Genomic DNA, 19,369 nt, shown 5'->3' on the forward strand with positions numbered 1-19,369 from the left:
TTCCATGACTTTCGAGATGGAGGTGAGAATAGAAACAGGGCGGTAGTTGCCTGGGTCTAATTTGCTGCCCTTTTTGTGCAGAGGGGTCACCCTCGCAATTTTGAAGTCCTTGGGGACGTGTCCCTGTTTTATGGAGAGGTTTATTATGTGTGTGATGACTGGGGTGATGACGGCTGCTGAGTCTCTGAGGAATTTGGAGGGGATGTTGTCATGGCCAGTGGCCTTGTTAGGTTGGAGGGCGCTCAGTTTTTTGAGTACCTCATCTGTTGTTACCATTTCCAGCTTGAAGTCGTCCTTGGTATTGGTAGTAATGGTAGTGACCAAAAGATGATGGTAATACCATGATATTATTAGATTAGATTAAAATGTATTGTCATTATATTAATTGCACAAGTAAAATACGATAATAGATTTGCTCTCAAACCAGAGAGCAAATGTAACAGTAAAGTGCAATAGTAATATACAATGTACAGGTGATTAAACTGGAGTATATGTAACTGAGTATCAGTATCATGGTTTAAATTAGATTATACCATGATATTACCATCTGTATCATAGTTTAAATGAGAGTATACCATGATATTACCATGGGTATAATTTTTTTTATTAGATTGTACCATGATATTACTATCAGTATCATGGTGTTATTTAAAAAACAATTGCACCATGGTGATACTGCTACATGGCTGTACCATGGTAAATTATTTATAGATGGCCGTGCCATCATGATAATTTTTTGTAAGAGGATAGTGGACCAGGCTCTACAGTGATGTAAGTGAATGTATCCATTTGTATTGTGAAATAATCATTGTGCTGAAAACGGCGTCTGACATATTGTGATTGTGGCTATCCTAAGGTTGTAACTCTTGTGACCACTTTTGCAAATATAAAATAACTCTCAAAAACAAAAGTTTTTGTTTGTGGGAATTTGAGGGCAAAACTGTCAGACAGATATATCGGAATGACACAAAATGACTGACAATACTGAGTGACTGACTGACTACATCTAAGTTCCTTTGTACATCAAATTACCTGGGATAATTAAAATTGTCCTCCGGCAACAGGATAACATACCACGATTGCGTCATTTTAACGCGCCTGCCACGGGTCCTGCCACTCGTACAGCCCCTCGTCGCATAATTGGCCAAGCGTGTGTAGAATAGGTCAAACGACCTCTCACTGCATCACCATGTCTCGGTGTCTCAAACTGATCAAATTTGCTTCGGCTTCTTCTCAAAGAGTCAACCCAAGGTTCCTGTCAACTGGGCGAGGGCTGAGTAGTAGAATCGTCACTGGTTCATACACTGGTGGTATGTAAAGCTCTTGTGTTGCTTAGCCAGCTAAGCTAGCCTAGACGGCTTGCTGTTGCCTGTTGTAACTGCTGTGCAATAATATGTCAAGTGTTGTTGTAACTTATATGTAAGCATTCTCAGTCACAATTCCTGCATATTACGTTTTGTAATATTTGTTTTGTAGTAAGCTCACTGGCTATTTAATTTCTTACAATTTGACAATATGACTTGTCAAATGAATGAGCTTTATGTGGTTGTGGACAGCTATTACCTACAACTACTACGCTGACGTACAGAGTTGAAGCCGCAGCATGCCTACAGTATAAATCACATCACCATACTCAAATTGAAAACGGCTTCAACAATCCTATGAGCCAGCACTGCAGCTCGTTCAGTGTTGCACTTCATTTGACTTTGACATACACTGACAGAAACTAATAACAATACCTGAGTAACAAGACATGACATTTCAGCACAGGTCTAAATATGTTCCATCAACCTCTTCCTGCTGTCATCAGATACCCATTTGAGACAGCAGAAATGGGACAGCAGACCCAGGGTGTGGAGCTCCCAGCTCCCTGGCCTGGGTGTGAGCCAGAACTCCTACAGCACCCAGGAGGCTGAGAAGGTCCCTGAGAAGGTCCCTGAGAAGGTCCTTGAGAAGGTCCTTGAGAAGGTCCCTGAGGAGGTTTCTGAGGAGGTCCCGGAGGAGGAGCCCCTGCACACCATCATCAGCGACACAGAGAATGTAGAAGGTAAAAAAAATCACAGGAACTTTCCTGAGTATAAGGTAGTGTTCACACCGTCACCTACCCCGTTTGGTCCGTTTTAAGTGAACCATGGTCCCTTTAAATCAATAGTCTGTTTCTTTTGGAGAGGTGTGAACACAAACCAAACTATTGTGAGAACCAAACAACCGAACCATGGTCCTCTTGAAAAGTTGGGACTCGGTCCCTTTCAAAGTGGAGCATAGTGCTGTTTGCTGTTGGTGTGAATGCAATCGGAACTTTATATAGTACCTAATCTAGGAAGCGCAGGATTTTTGGAAGTGAGTGTGAATGAGAGAGTGTGCAAGCGTGTGTGTGCGAGCGTGAAAGAGAGAGAGAGTGTGTGTGCACGAGCGTGAGAGAGCGTGTGTGTGTGTGAGCATGTGAGAGCGAGTGTGAGAGAGAGAGCGTGTGTGTGTGAGCGAGCGTGTGCTGTTCAGGCGGGATTTTCCTGAAAATGATCTGTCCAATAGAATGAACGACTTGGCAACTGCATGTTCTTTGTTTACAAATTTAGGTTTGCTCAAAAAAGGGCAGTGTGAACGCAAACCAAAATCAAACAATGTATCATTCTCACATTTGGTCGACCAGAAAGTCATGAACATACTTTGTATTAAGGGGTGGAATGGTTGACAAAACTAATGTCACTGTTCCATTATTCATTGACTAGTTTATTGTCCTTTTTGGAAATGCATCACGTGCCATACAGCAATCATCAGATACATAATTGACAACTACAATACCAACAACAAAACAATCCAATATTATGATAAGCCTACATACAATATATACAGACGGGTACCTAAATATTTGGACATCAACACAATTTTCATAATTTTGGCTTTGTACACCAAATTCATTTTGTGTCTAACAAATTGAATTTGAAAAACTCAACAGCAAAGTTTCTTTCCAGAAATTAATAATCCACAGACCTCGTTGTGAACAGGTTTATTAGGGACGGTTTTCTACCTTTTGTACGCCCGTCATAAGAGTTCTCAATTAAGTTGTTCACAATGAGGTCTGTGGATTATCTTTAGTAACTGTGTCATCATGACTTCTGAAGACCTAGCTGTTTAGTTCAAAGGTTTTGTGGTGCTGTTGCCTGTCAGCGCCAATAAAGAAGGTCCATTGGGCTCCATTGTATTGGTCTGATGGCAGACACGTCTTCTGTCAATATCTCCAAAGCTCTCTAAACCACACCAAATCTATTTGGATGGATACATGGCACTCTGGATACATGGCACTCTGGGTAACTTGGGGAAATCGTTTTTTTTTGTCTGTTTGTAAGCTGCTCTTTTAAAGTATCAACGTTGGTTTACCACTGGTCTACCTAGGAATCTTCTCCAAGCATGAGTTCCAGGCTGAGACGAAAAAGCTGCTGGATATCGTGGCCAGGTCCCTGTACTCGGAGAAGGAGGTGAGTAGGGAGGCGGGTGAGAGAGGGCGGGGTGAGAGAGGGCAGGGGGAGAGAGGGCAGGGGGAGAGAGGGCAGGGTGAGAGAGGGCGGGGTGAGAGAGGGCAGGGGGAGAGAGGGCAGGGGGAGAGAGGGCAGGGTGAGAGAGGACGGGGTGAGAGAGGGCAGGGGGAGAGAGGACAGGGTGAGAGAGGGCAGGGTGAGAGAGGGCAGGGTGAGAGAGGACGGGGTGAGAGAGGACGGGGTGAGAGAGGGCAGGGGGAGAGAGGGCAGGGGGAGAGAGGGCGGGTGAGAGAGGGCAGGGGGAGAGAGGGCAGGGGGAGAGAGGGCGGGTGAGAGAGGGCAGGGGGAGAGAGGGCAGGGTGAGAGAGGACGGGGTGAGAGAGGGCAGGGTGAGAGAGGGCAGGGGGAGAGAGGGCAGGGGGAGAGAGGGCGGGTGAGAGAGGGCAGGGGGAGAGAGGGCGGGGTGAGAGAGGGCAGGGGGAGAGAGGGCGGGGTGAGAGAGGGCAGGGGGAGAGAGGGCAGGGTGAGAGAGGGCAGGGGGAGAGAGGGCAGGGTGAGAGAGGGCAGGGTGAGAGGACGGGGTGAGAGAGGGCAGGGGGAGAGAGGGCGGGTGAGAGAGGGCAGGGGGAGAGAGGGCAGGGGGAGAGAGGGCAGGGTGAGAGAGGGCAGGGGGAGAGAGGGCGGATGAGAGAGGGCGGGGTGAGAGAGGACAGGGGGAGAGAGGGCGGGTGAGAGAGGGCGGGGTGAGAGAGGGCGGGTGAGAGAGGGCAGGGGGAGAGAGGGCAGGGTGAGAGAGGACGGGGTGAGAGAGGGCGGGGTGAGAGAGGGCGGGGTGAGAGAGGGCGGGTGAGAGAGGGCAGGGGGAGAGAGGGCAGGGTGAGAGAGGACGGGGTGAGAGAGGGCGGGGTGAGAGAGGGCAGGGTGAGAGAGGGCAGGGGGAGAGAGGGCAGGGTGAGAGAGGACGGGGTGAGAGAGGGCAGGGGGAGAGAGGGCGGGTGAGAGAGGGCAGGGGGAGAGAGGGCAGGGGGAGAGAGGGCAGGGGGAGAGAGGGCGGGGTGAGAGAGGGCGGGGTGAGAGAGGGCAGGGGGAGAGAGGGCAGGGTGAGAGAGGGCGGGGTGAGAGAGGACGGGGTGAGAGAGGGCAGGGGGAGAGAGGGCAGGGTGAGAGGGCGGGTGAGAGAGGGCAGGGGGAGAGAGGGCGGGTGAGAGAGGGCAGGGGGAGAGAGGGCAGGGTGAGAGAGGGCAGGGTGAGAGAGGGCAGGGTGAGGGAGGGCAGGGTGAGAGGGCGGGTGAGAGAGGGCAGGGTGAGAGAGGGCAGGGTGAGAGGGCAGGGTGAGAGGGCGGGTGAGAGAGGGCAGGGTGAGAGAGGGCAGGAGTGAGAGAGGGCAGGGGTGAGAGAGGGCAGGAGTGAGAGAGGGCGGGGTGAGAGAGGGCAGGAGTGAGAGAGGGCGGGGTGAGAGAGGGCAGGGTGAGGGAGGGCAGGGTGAGAGGGCGGGTGAGAGAGGGCAGGGTGAGAGAGGGCAGGGTGAGAGGGCAGGGTGAGAGGGCGGGTGAGAGAGGGCAGGGTGAGAGAGGGCAGGGGTGAGAGAGGGCAGGAGTGAGAGAGGGCGGGGTGAGAGGGCGGGGTGTGAGAGGGCGGGGTGAGAGAGGGCAGGGGGAGAGAGGGCGGGGTGAGAGAGGGCGGGGTGAGAGAGGGCAGGGGGAGAGAGGGCGGGGTGAGAGAGGGCGGGGTGAGAGAGGGCGGGGTGAGAGAGGGCGGAGTGAGAGAGGGCGGGGTGAGAGAGGGCGGGTGAGAGAGGGCGGGGTGAGAGAGGGCAGGGGGAGAGAGGGCGGGGTGAGAGGGCAGCGTGTAGTCTTTTACCAACGGAGTTGCAGTTCCGCGTTCGGGTTCCGCGATCTGATTGGCCACTTTAATAACCCTGTGGTCAGAGTCTGCACTGCAAGTGTCCAGCCTGGCGCTGTGCTCTGCCAGGGAATATGTCCCAAAAAAGTATAATCTAAACAAATCTAATAGAATTGTAATCATCTAAATGTGGTTACTTCACGTCATTCATTAGTGGATCTTCAATATAATTACACTATAAGGGAGGAGTGGGCATGGTTCTGCTAGAAGGGATTCTGATTTCAGTTCTCTGAGGTGGCGTTCGGTATGCAGAGCACCTTTCCCATATGAGCTCCGCATCAAAAGCTAGAGCTATAAGCCATATTTTCAAATGAACCTCCGTTGTTTTGTCTGGAGGAGCGCCGTTTCATCCACCTGTGTCCTTCCAAGATAGTCATACAAGTGTAGCGAGTGTAGCGCAAACATTCAAACATCCACCGTGGCCTCGTACTTTCCTGTTGTGATGCCTGTGCACAAGCGTGCCCCTTTGAACCAGAGGTAAAAGATGCATTTGATCTAATCCTGACTCATATAACTCAGACACTCTTGGCTATATGTTCCTCCTCCTGCATCTCCAGCGGATGTGTTGGCAGAGCGCCATTCCCACGTGTGAGCGCCGGAGGATTTGATCCACTCGAGAGGGATTTAAGCTCTGTCTATTGGTATTAAATATAAATCTCTCCTCGTGTCGCTGTTACATTATTACGTTTTGCCTGGGAGGCTCCCCGGCGGCGTGTAGTCTTAGGCAGAAATAGGCGTAACGCGATTGGCGCAGAGAGAAACGTCAGTGGCCAATCAGATCGCAGAACCCGAACGCGGAACTGCAACTCTGTTGGTAAAAGACTACAAGGACTACATGCGAGAGGGCAGGGTGAGAGAGGGCAAGGTGTTGGAGCTTGTCTTTGGAAACTTTACTAATTGACTAAACATGGAAGCACCGATACACCATACCAAAAGAATGACACCTCGACCCCTAGAATGGACCTATCTCAAATCCGCTCTCTTTTGTTGATCCTCCAATCATGACTGGTGCTCTGAAGTTTGTCAGAGGGGGAAGCAACAGCAGTGATTGGAGAATCAAGAATAGAGGGTGGTGACTGTTTTGAGATGGGTCCATAGAACAAGCGGCAGAATGAGTTATGCTGTGAGCATCACAGATCACTGCTGTACACTGACCCGTTGTTTCCCTGGCCCCCTGTCCCCCCCAGGTGTTCATCAGGGAGTTGATCTCTAATGCCAGTGATGCCCTGGAGAAACTCCGCCACAAGCTGATCACAGGAGGGGGAGACACTGCACCCATGGAGATCCACCTGCAGACCGATGCTGCCAAGGGCACCCTCACCATCCAGGTACAGTTGGGTCCCGCAGAGAGGGGCTGATGGTGTCTGGAAGGTCCAGTGTGCGTGAGAGAGAGAGAAATCCTGTCTCGTGTGTTGGAAGTATTCGTTTTCTATTTTCTTCTGCAGCGTGTTGCATTTAAAATGTTTTACTTTAACCTTTTTTATTTAGTTTATCCATTTTACCAGCATTTTTACCTCCTTGACACAGTTTTGCTCTACCTTCAACAGTGGCAGGTGAATCAGAGTATTTCGTCAGTCACTTTGTAATTTTTACCAGCCAAAATGGATGTTTGAATACAATAGATCTCCCATAGACTTCAGGAACACCTGCCACCTGCTGGTGGAATCGACTCATTTACCAGACACCAGTCATAATAGACCAGCATTTGGCTGTTGGCTAGGGTTTGTTTCCCAGCCTATGAATGAAAGTTAAGTTCGTTAGGGTAAATAAAACTTCTGGTACAAAATGCTACTGTTTCTTTCCCCAACCATAAACTCTGCCCTCTGCAGGACACAGGAGTAGGAATGAACCAGGAGGACTTGGTATCCAACCTGGGGACCATCGCCCGCTCCGGCTCCAAGGTACCCGTTTGTCCATGTCGTCTTCCCCTCATCTTCCTCGCGTTAAGTTCATTATGCATTGATATGATTGTGAAAATCCAATTGGATTCAAATCTAGATAGAAAATAGATACAGTACTGTACAAAACTGAAATCCTACTAGTCGGTCCTATAACAAAAATAAATGTTACAGAGCAATATGGGGCAACTTACTCCTTGGATCAAACCTGAAGTTACAAGTCTTGGTGTTATAATAGACTCAGACCTGGAAAAAAAAAAGACGTTGAAAAACTGATCCATGCCTTTATCTCAAGCCGACTTGACTACTGTAATGCACTCCTCACTGGCCTCCCAAAAAAAACACAGAACGACTCCAACTCATTCAAAACTCGGCAGCTAGGCTACTAACTAGAACCAAGAGCAGAGACCACATCAGTCCTGTATTAGCTAACATACACTGGCTTCCGGTAACATTTAGAATTGATTTCAAGGTCCTCCTCCTTTTTATATACAAAGCACTAAATGGAACAGGACCAAGCTACATTGCAAATTCTCTAGTCAACTATGTGCCTCCTAGAACATTGTGATCATCTACTACTGGTCTATTGAAGGTTCCAAGCCACAGTCTAAGGAAAATCGGGGATGCAGCCTTTGCAAACTATGCACCAAGGTTATGGAACACACTACCTATGGACATTAGGGAAGCTTGATCTCTTAATATTTTCAAAAATAAGCTAAAAACGTACCTCTTCACCATAGCCTTCTAATACACCCGCTGTTGATTGTACTGTAGCACTATTTTACTCTGTCCATTCTATTGCATCATTTTACTATCTATTCTATTATTACACTGTATTATTTTACTCTGTCTATTGCTTTTTATTACAGGTTCAAAACTGTCGGATATTAAACTGTGTGGGTATCAAACAAGAGACTGTCAGGCTTTAAAACTGTGTAGGACCGGGCGGCTACGTGGCATAGTGTGCAAGGCGCTCGCCACGAATGACGGAGACGCTGGGCTTGCCTGTTCGAGCCCAGCGCTCCACATTGCTTTCAGTTTAGCTGGTCGTTCATACTAATACACATTGGCCGTATTAGGGGGTGGGAAACTGATGGCTGGGGATCGGGCGTTGTGGACAGCGACTCCTACAGGTCGGTTGGTGCGCCTGCGCAGTAGAATCAGGAAGTGTCGGGGGCAGCGTGAGCCTCCCACGCGTTACTCCTCGCCACTGAGAGATCCAGCTGCGCAGGTGAAAAGATGCGACTGCTGTTACCTCAAGTACCGGAGGGGACTTGTGCTATGTATGACTTAGTCCACATTGCAGCTGGCTTGTGGGAGGCAAGAAACAGCATTCGTGACAGGGGAGGGTTGAATTGGATGATACGAAATTGGGATGGGAGAAAATATAGAAAATGGGAGAAAAAGTGAATCAAAAAAAAAAACTGTGTAGGACCCAGGCCTAGAACTGCACCCTGAGAGGGGGAACTGCACCCTGAGAGGGAGGTTTGCCCTGGGTGGGAGGTTCAAAGGGTCAAAGTGGGTATAAAACAGGAGGGAAGACTGTCAAGTTTTAAACTGTGGATACCAAACAGAGAAGGTAAAGACTACTTTGAACTGTTGAACAGTAATCCAGAACTATTATTGCACTGTAAAATATATATATTTTTTTATCTATTCTATTCTAAAATTTTATTGCACTGCACTATTGCACTATTTTACTGTCTATTTTATCTTACTCTTTTTATTATTGTCTATTTAAAACTGAATCAAACCATAAACAAGGTGGCCTGTTGGGATGTTATCCTAATGTAAAAAACTGATTTTATATGTCTGCACTTTATGTGCTCATTTTATGCCTGTCTTTTTTCTGTTGTGAAGCACTTTGAGCTGCAGTTTCTGTATGAAAGGTGCTATACAAATAAAGTTTATTATTATTATTATTATACACCTGTCCTGCATATAACCCATATACGGTAAGTTTGTATGATAGAATGTACAATACGACTTTTTATACCTTGTGTATATATATATATTAGTGCTGTCAAACGATTAAAATATGTAACTCGATTAATCGCATGATTGTCCATAGTTAACTCGCGATTAATCACATTTTAATTTTAATAAAAAAAAATTACCTTAAACGGATCTTTTCCAAGTTTTAATACTCTTATCAACATGTGAGTCAACAAATGCTTGCTTCATGCAGCCATTTAACACAAAAGGATGACCCTCATGCATTGCAAATTTGCATCAAATTCAAAACAGAGTGATGCACAAAATAACTTAAAAGAAAATAATAATTTAAAACAATGAATAAAGTGTGCATGAAATAATAGGGGAAAGAAAACGTTAGGAACTTGTTACATTCACCCACACAAGGGCTGATTAATCACACCCCCCCCTCTCTCTCTCACACACACACACACTCCCAGCTCTCTTTCTCTCTCACCCCCCTCTCTCTATATCTCACACACACACACACACACACACACACACACACACACACACACACACACACACACACACACACACACTTCAGAAACAAACATAGTATCAATGAGAGCATCAATAATACACCTGAGTGAAGTCTAGTAAAAAAAAAAAAAGGTTAACACTTTGATCGCCGGGGTTAAATTCATAATTGACCATCCCTCGCCAGCCCTATTTAACATGGAGAAGTTCCCCTTCTTTGCAGGGCTATAACTTTTTAAATTTTATTGCTAAATTGACATTACTATGGCCCATTCAACGTCTTATATCTATTGTTCAGGGTGTAGCAACGTTATACCTTTTCATTCACATATTCATACTAAAATACGGTCTAAAGTATAAGTATGTTTTTATCGTTTTCTGCAGCTTTCTCCAGAACTTGATTTATAGCCCTAAATGCATTATATTGATGATCAAATACAGTTTGGTAGGAATCTGTGCGAGATAAAAAAAAAAATTCAAATGGATGTACTTCTAGAAGTTACTACGTATGATCTGATGATGACCGGATGAGGGGGGGGGGTCGTTTATAATTCCGTGGGCAACGTTATATCATTCATCTAGTGTGGGTGATATGATCATTAGAGCAGTTAGTATAGAAGACATTACAAAATAACGCTGAAACTCACCGTAGCTTCCTCTCGCCATTGGGAGATGAGCGTGGAACAGAATTTTTTCTATTATGGGATGTCGAAATATCCAATCCATTTCCAGGTTGTATAATAGTATATACGTCCAAATCATGTTTATCGAGTTATTGGTAACGGATCACTATCCGTCGTGATCAGCTCGAGTCCTGGGACTATTACCGAGTGATCGGACCAAATTGAAATAAGCACCAGCTTCCACTTCCTGTTTCTTCCCTGGGTGATCCGCCGATCGGCCACCAGATGGCGCTCTTCAACCGTTAGAGAGTTGATGGGGGCTCACCAGTACATCTCATGTCTCCCGGGGAGAAATATGATTTCGATCACAGATTTTTTAAATATTGATATCAAAGACGCTGTCCAGCGTCTTCGGCAGAATGAGCATGGCGGGGAATGACGTGTTCCAGCGTCAACGGCGATTAAAGTGTTAATCTTGAGTAAAAAAAAAATAGTGGCATTAATAGAATCGGGCGATAACGCGTTAATATCGCGTTAACTTTGACAGCCTTAATATATATATACATTTATCCCTATATGTATACATATTACTCAGTAGTACTAATTTACTGTATATATTGTATACACATTTGAATCACCTGTACATTGAATATTACTATAATACTATTACTGTTACATTTACACTCTGGTTGGATTCTAAACCTATTTTCATTGTACTGTACTTGGGCTGTATGGCAATACATTTGAATTTAATCTAATCTATTTTCTGCTTTCTGATTGTTTGAGAAAGTTCCGCAAAGCTCATCTTGCATCTACTGATGAATATAACCCACTTTTATATGGTCATAAAAACCACAGATTGGGTCTTTAAATGCCTACTAGTCTAAAAGTATATCACAATAGGTGAGGCTGGGTAGTGTAGCGGTCTAAGCACTCGCCTACCACTGCGGAGACCAATGTTCCCTCAAATATTTTTTCGGTCTGAGCAAATACTCAAACCTCCTGAGCAGACATCAGCAACTACTGAGCAACATACGTCACCTGCCGATTAACCGGTTAGTTGATAAGCGGCGGTTTGTAAAAAATCTGAGAATCTTAATTTCCCTCAATGTCTAACATAAAAATCTATAAATTTTGCTGATACACAGAAATAATACAAAAAGGCATATCATATTCCTTAATAAAATATTTATTTTACCATTGATTGACGATACAGAGCAAAGTCCTTACTTTGGCTGGGTTGGCGCGGGTGGTGTGAGTCGTGTCACTAACTTTTGTCTTTTTAGGAGGCTGACTCATCATTATTTTATTAAGTGAATTATCATGCGACTTCAAGGGTGACCATACTCTGCCTTCAGCCTCAAGATACTTAATGATACTCGAAGTTTACTCAAAGATGCCTTATCATTTTAATATATTTAAAGTATCCCTCCTCTGTATGGATATAAAGACCGACAGTAGGGCAGCATGTGGTAGTCTAATAAACCCTCCCCAGACCGACAGTAGGGCAGCATGTGGTAGTCTAATAAACCCTCCCCAGACCGACAGTAGGGCAGCTTGTGGTAGTCTAAACCCTCCCCAGACCGACAGTAGGGCAGCGTGTGGTAGTCTAAACCCTCCCCAGTCCGACAGTAGGGCAGCATGTGGTAGTCTAAACCCTCCCCAGACCGACAGTAGGGCAGCTTGTGGTAGTCTAAACCCTCCCCAGACCGACAGTAGGGCAGCATGTGGTAGTCTAAACCCTCCCCAGACCGACAGGGCAGCGCAATGACCAGGAAGGGAAGTGGCATAACAATATATCAAATTGCATTGTCCAAGGGAAGTAACCGTTGCAATGGGGGCATCAAGAAAAGAGGGTGGGTTTGAGATGAGTCAAACCCCTTCCTTCTTCACAGTATGATTCTTTCTCTCCTTATCATTGATCAAGTGGATCACCTCTTGGAGGATTGTGTTCATGGATCTCTTTATTTTCTTGACTAAGCTCTGTTTGTCCTTCCAACACAAACACCCACACATCTCTCTCTCTCTCTCTCTCTCTCTCTCTCTCTCTCTCTCTCTCTCTCTCTCTCTCGCTCAGGCCTTCCTGGATGCCCTGCAGAACCAGGCGGAAGCCAGCAGCTCCATCATTGGTCAGTTTGGAGTGGGCTTCTACTCTGCCTTCATGGTGTCGAACAACGTGGATGTCTATTCCCAGTCGGCTGAGCCTGACATGCCTGGATACAAGTGGTCCTCGGATGGGTGAGAGAGGGAGAGAGAGAGAGATATGGAAGAAAGGGGTGGTGCAGGAGGAAGAGAAAAGATAAATGGAGAGCAGTACAGTTGATATACAGTAGTTGGAGGGAGAAATCAAATTGAAAAGAATGGAAGCTAATGTGTTGTAGGCCTTCAGATGACCACTAATCAGAAACTCTGGTATATACTATACACCTTTTTACTAACTGACTTACTATCATGCACACTACCTACTATGCTAATCTGTCTCTGCTACTATGCACTCGAGACTGTAGCACCCAAGTGCAACACTGTTTGACAAACGATGTTACTTAGCTCCCAGAGTTGTACCCTTCCTCCTGACCTGTTGTACAAAACTTGTAAGTCACTTTGGATAAAAGCGTCAGCTAAATGACTGATGTAAATGTGCTGGAATGTCAATATAAGAATTTGAAACTTAATTTGCTGAAATATGATGAATTCATATGAATTTGTCTTGGTGACAATGGTGCAACAACTGACAACATATCAACAAATTCCAAGTTTCACAGTACGACAGATGGTACAATGACAACAGGACCTCACATACAGTGCACAGGGACAACACAGTAGACAGTAGTAGTATCACTGACTGTTCTGTCCCTCAGATCTGGAGCATTTGAGATCGCCGAGGCAAGTGGCGTCAGACAGGGTACCAAGATCGTCCTGCACCTCAAGGATGACTGCAAGGAGTTCTCCATTGAGGACAGAGTCAAAGGTGCACCCAGTCTGTTGCTTTGTCAGACTAATAGTTGTGTCTTGGTTAGGGTTGGGCACCGAGAACCGGTTCGTTACTTCCTGTGTGCATTTTGATTCTTAAAAAAATAGTTTAATTATTTTTTTTACTTTGTTAATTAATACCCTAGTTACAGTACAGCAACCAAATGAAACTGTATCAAGTCAACTGACAATGTGAATAGTATGAAAAAAATTAAGGATACAATTCTTTTATTTTTATTTTTAAATCTCCTGCGAAATAGGCTGTGACCTGTTTTTTTTTTTTTTTAACTTTGGCCATTTCCCTGGCTCTTTTATACATTTATCGCATTTATACTTGGTCAAGTTCGACCGACAGAAGCAGGCTGAAAGGGTTCAGATGGGGGGGAAGACACTCTGGGAAAGGCACGGCTGCAGTCCGGGATTCGAACTCGCTCAGCCCCAGATCCGTGACGAGCACGGTTGTCCACGGCGCTGAAATAGCACTCGCGGTACGTGGTGAGCTACTGGAGCTCCCCAGGCTGTGACCTGTTTTGACCTGCACCTCAAAGAATCGGAATCGAGAATAGTTTAGAACAGGAATTTAAATGGAGAATCGGAACCGGAATCGTTCAAATCCAAACGATGCCCAACCCTAGTCTTGGTACAGAAGTGGTGAAAAAGAATCAATCTGTTGCTTTGTCAGACTAATAGTTGTGTCTTGGTTACAGAGGTGGTGACCAAATACAGCAACTTTGTCAGCTTCCCCATCTTCCTCAATGGACGGAGACTCAACACTCTGCAGGTCAGCCGCAAATACACTCCTATCCTTCTCAGATGTCTTTATAGAGATGTACTGGCTGTAGTGTTTTGCTGCCTATTTTGACAAACATGGATTTAGTAAAACATCACAACCAAAAATCAACATTGAGAATGAAAAACATCACACTTCTGACCGAAGATTACAGAACACATCAGATAGTTTTGTATGAACTCTTCTGTGTTGACCTTTAACTTTTGTGTCCCCCATCAGGCTCTGTGGATGATGGAGCCTAAGGAGATCAGTGAGTGGCAGCATGAGGAGTTCTACCGCTATGTGGCCCAGGCCTACGACAAGCCCCGCTACACGCTGCATTACCGCGCTGACGCCCCAGTCAACATCCGGAGCATCTTCTATGTCCCTGACATTGTGAGGAGCTAGGGATGTAGTCCTGATGTTACTAGTGTTAGGAGCTAGTGATGTAGTCCTGAGGTTACTAGTGTTAGGAGCTATGGCTGTAGTCCTGATGTTGCTAGTGTTAGGAGCTACGGCTGTAGTCCTGATGTTACTAGTGTTAGGAGCTACGGTTGTAGTCCTGAGGTTACTAGTGTTAGGAGCTACGGCTGTAGTCCTGAGGTTACTAGTGTTAGGAGCTACGGCTGTAGTCATGATGTTACTAGTGTTAGGAGCTACGGCTGTAGTCATGATGTTACTAGTGTTAGGAGCTACGGCTGTAGTCATGATGTTACTAGTGTTAGGAGCTACGGCTGTAGTCATGATGTTACTAGTGTTAGGAGCTACGGCTGTAGTCCTGATGTTACTAGTGTTAGGAGCTACGGCTGCCGTCCTGAGGGTAGAGTTAGGGTGCTTGTCTTGGGATTAGAGCTAATCTCCTGAGGGCTGTAGTCCTGATAGTCAGAGCTAGCATCAACCTCATTTGGGCATCTCTAATGAGTCTGCTAGTATCCCTCTCTGCTGCTAGCATTGAGGCGACATTTCTACTTTTATCAATCAGAAGTTATAACTACAACCCTAACCTTTAAGGTGCATACCTGTAGATATATTTGTATCTGTTTTTGATTCAAGAGTGTAGATATGCTTTCAGTAGACATGTTGCCAAAACTCTTAATGGTATGCGGCACTATGGGGTCTCCAAAGCTACAGGTACAGTAGAGGGTACAGTATGAGTAGCCTGATGTTTCTGGACAGAGAATGGCGCTGGGGAAGGGGATTGAAGAAAAGCCATCTTTTGTGTCACTGATATAATGACACAACTTTGTGTGTGTGTAGAAGCCGACCATGTTTGATGTGAGCAGGGAGATGGGCTCCAGCGTGGCTCTGTACAGCAGGAAGGTTCTGATCCAGACCAAGGCTACTGACATCCTACCAAAGTGGCTGCGCTTCCTCAGAGGTCTGTGGCTCCTGTATATTATATTATACTGTATTTTATTGCTTCTGTAACTGCTGCACACTCTGTGTGTGTACGCCTGTACGGTATGCAACTAGGCTGTGGCTACATTAATCCATCAACTAACGGATAGATGTTTGACTGAAGGTATTACTGTCCATTGTTTTATTTTGAAGTTAGTACCTAACGTAATCATGCCTTTGCAGAAACAACAGCTTTGCGGATGGTAACATATCCATAAATTCCAAAGGTTCACCCTCTCCGAACTTTTCTGTCCATCAAAATGGACACAAATCTGGTGGAGACGGGACTCCTCATTGAAAAGGAATTAAAAATGGACGTAGACTGACGGACACAACGTATCAATGTAGCCACATACCGTTATACAGAACACAACAGAGAGGGAACATCCATCTCCGCTCTGCGCTATTATGGTGCTGAAAGATTTTGCAGACTCTCTCATCCAGAGTGACTGTCAAGTACAGTAGAAGGAGCTCAAACTTGTACCACCGACCTAGCAAGTACTTATTAGTACTACCATTAACCGTGCCCAGTGGGAAGCCTGAACATCAGTAGCTAAAACTAAAGGTAGCCTACAAATTTATAGTAAAGACAAATAAGAACCAAGCACAGAACCCCCTAGTAATCTCCACTTTCTCTTCCATGTGTGCCTTTAATGATTTAACCAGGAGAAATGCTCTGCAGTTCTGATCACAGGTCTGTTCTTGTGTGTGTCTGTAGGTGTGGTGGACAGTGAAGACATTCAGTTCTGATCACAGGTCTGTTCTTGTGTGTGTCTGTAGGTGTGGTGGACAGTGAAGACATTCCACTGAATCTGAGCAGAGAACTGTTGCAGGAGAGCGCCCTCATCAGGTACAACACCAACCTCGCAGCTTCAATTAATTAATATTTATAATATTACTGCTGTGAACTAATACCTTGCCGTACATTTTTATGTGCATATATTAAATTATTGTTGACTGAAACGATTACTGAATTCAATCATTTTATAATTTATAAAGTCAAAGAATCAAAACGAATGAAATCTAATTGAATGAAGCCATGATGAAAATTTTATATTTTATGTTGTATCATTGTGAAAGTAGTTGGCATCAAATTGTTACACACACTTAACTGATTCCTCCCCTCCACTATAGGAAGCTGCGCGATGTCTTGCAGCAGAGGGTGATCAGGTTCCTGCTGGACCAGAGCAGGAAGGAGCCAGAGAAGTATAACAAGTTCTTTGAGGACTACGGACTCTTCATGAGGGAGGGCATCGTTACCACCCAGGAACAGGACGTCAAGGTCGCTACGCTACAGTAACATGAAAAAAAAAATATATATATATTTAAGCATTACATCACGGGACGGAGTGTGTTATGCGAATTAGATCACGCCTAGGGGTGGTTGTTAGGCCTGAGGCGCAGCCGAGGGTCGTTAGACCCCCCTAGGTGTGATCTAATTCGTATAACACACGACTTCAAGTGATGTAATACTTTTATACAATGGCCGAATTCACCCAACCTTATTGCTATACAATAAACACACAGTAATTGAAGCATAATGGAGATGTATTCACAAAACCATCCACAGAAAAAGTAGGTAATTTTTTTTTAAGTTGCCTCCGTGTCTAGAAGCAGAGGGAGGTGCAGGTGCTACAAAGTATGCCATCTAACAACAAACTTCATATAAATCCCGCGATTTCGGCGGCTACGTGGCGTAGTGGGCAAGGCGCTCTCCACGAATGACGGAGACGCTGGGCTTGCCTGTTCGAGCCCAGCGCTCCACATTGCTTTCAGTTTAGCTGGTCGTTCATACTAATACATATTGGCCGTATTAGGGGGTGGGAAACTGATGGGTGGGGATCGGGCATTGTGGACAGCGACTCCTACAGGTCGGTTGGTGCGCCTGCGCAGTAGAATCAGGAAGTGTCGGGGGCAGCGTGAGCCTCCCACGCGTTACTCCTCGCCACTGAGAGATCGAGCTGCGCAGGTGAAAAGATGCGACTGCTGTTACCTCAAGTACCGGAGGGGACTTGTGCTATGTATGACTTAGTCCACATTGCAGCCGGCTTGTGGGAGGCAAGAAACAACGTTCGTGACAGGGGAGGGTTGAATTGGATGATACGAAATTGGGATGGGAGAAAATATAGAAAATGGGAGAAAAAGTGGATAAAAAAAAAATAATCCCGCGATTTATTATTGTTTTGACAAACCTATTCCAGTTGACTGTATCTTTTTTTAATTATTCGTTACGAATATATCCATACTTCCATTGTGTCCGGGACATCCAGTGAAATCGCTTCGTGTGACAGTGTCCTTTTGAAGGTGCTACAAAGCATGCCATCTAACAACAAACTTCATATAAATCCCGCGATTTATTATTGTTTTGACAATGGGTCATGACAAACCAATTACATAATCCAACATGTGTAACGAATAGGGATGCTCGATATTGGTTTTTTTTTTTTTTTTTTTTTTTACTTTTCCTCCCATTTTCTATATTTTTTCCCATCCCAATTTCGTATCATCCAATTCAACCCTCCCCTGTCACAAACGCTGTTTCTTGCCTCCCACAAGCCGGCTGCAATGTGGACTAAGTCATACATAGCACAAGTCCCTTCCGGTACTTGAGGTAACAGCAGTCGCATCTTTTCACCTGCGCAGCTCGATCTCTCAGTGGCGAGGAGTAACGCGTGGGAGGCTCACGCTGCCCCCGACACTTCCTGATTCTACTGCGCAGGCGCACCAACCGACCTGTAGGAGTCGCTGTCCACAACGCCCGATCCCCACCCATCAGTTTCCCACCCTCTAATACTGCCAATTGTATTAGTACGGACGACCAGCCAAACTGAAAACAATGTGGAGAACTGGATTCGAACACGCGAACCCAGCGTCTCCACATTGGTGGCGAGTGCCTTGCCCACTACACCACCTAGCCGCCCCTGATATTGGCTTTTTTTTTTTTTTTACAGATATACAGATATTGTCCAACTCTTAATTTCCGATACCGATATCAACCAATACCGATATATGCAGGGTCCCCCCCCCCCCAAAACGGAATAATTTTAGGTAATTAACATTACATATCTCTTGTCGTGTAATTAACACAACATTATGCATACTTTGACAATAAATAAAATAATAATTTGTTCTTACTTGCTTGCCTGGGTAAATAAAGGTTAAATAAATGTAAAAAAATAAAAAATAAAAAATGTTAATAGATATTTTCCGCGCGTATATTATTCAATGAGACTGCCAGCCAGCTTTTGCACGACGGAGAAATAACACATTTCAATTGTGACGAGAGAAGATCATCTCCCGATTCAGATACAATTTAACACACACGGTTCCAAAGATATTAATGCTTTGCGGCAAATTTTCACCCCGCAATAGATTTAGGTGCATCTCATCTCTCCTCTCTCTAAATGTTGTCTGTGTTTCTCTCCTCTCCAACACCGAGAGCACTCAGCCAGTGGCCACTCCCCTAAGACACGTTCTGTAGTATTTCACACAGCGAGGAAAATAATACAGTCGGGCAATCTAACAAGAATTAACGTATTTACAAGTGTGTCAGTGTAATGGTGAAGTCAAGTGCTTTGAGCAGGATAAACGTATAACTTATATTATATATATGTTACAGTATATAAAAATACCGTTTTACTTTCAAAAAAAGTGTATTTGTCCAGGCAGTCTTCTCATACAGAGCATCCCACCAATGGAACTCAATTCCTCAAACAATTAGAGTGTCCACATCATACCATTCATTCAAGTGCAGGGTTAGGGAATGGCTCATTGAAAACCAGAACTGTCAACACTGAGGTGTCGGTGTGTGTGTGTGTGTGTGTGTGTGGATATGGTGCGTCTGTCTATGTCTGGGTCTCTTAATATGTCATGTGCTCT

The 19,369-nt window shown here is 45.3% G+C and overlaps 1 protein-coding gene across 1 annotated transcript in view; it reads left to right on the plus strand.

Annotated features, from left to right (window-relative positions):
* Positions 1–1,130: 1,130 nt before the first annotated feature.
* trap1 (TNF receptor-associated protein 1) overlaps positions 1,131–19,369 on the plus strand; it is a 28,915-nt gene continuing 10,676 nt past the window's right edge. Inside the window, exons 1-12 of the mRNA XM_084328787.1 lie at positions 1,131–1,310; positions 1,811–2,047; positions 3,394–3,476; positions 6,566–6,706; positions 7,208–7,279; positions 12,431–12,591; positions 13,212–13,321; positions 14,031–14,104; positions 14,333–14,488; positions 15,350–15,470; positions 16,271–16,340; positions 16,625–16,772. Of these exons, the coding sequence (XP_084184913.1) occupies positions 1,190–1,310; positions 1,811–2,047; positions 3,394–3,476; positions 6,566–6,706; positions 7,208–7,279; positions 12,431–12,591; positions 13,212–13,321; positions 14,031–14,104; positions 14,333–14,488; positions 15,350–15,470; positions 16,271–16,340; positions 16,625–16,772 (1,494 nt within the window). The 5' untranslated portion in view covers positions 1,131–1,189. The remainder of the gene's footprint in view (positions 1,311–1,810; positions 2,048–3,393; positions 3,477–6,565; positions 6,707–7,207; positions 7,280–12,430; positions 12,592–13,211; positions 13,322–14,030; positions 14,105–14,332; positions 14,489–15,349; positions 15,471–16,270; positions 16,341–16,624; positions 16,773–19,369) is intronic.

Source organism: Notolepis coatsorum, assembly GCF_963971535.1.
Source record: "Notolepis coatsorum genome assembly, chromosome: 14".
NCBI lineage: Eukaryota > Metazoa > Chordata > Actinopteri > Aulopiformes > Paralepididae > Notolepis > Notolepis coatsorum.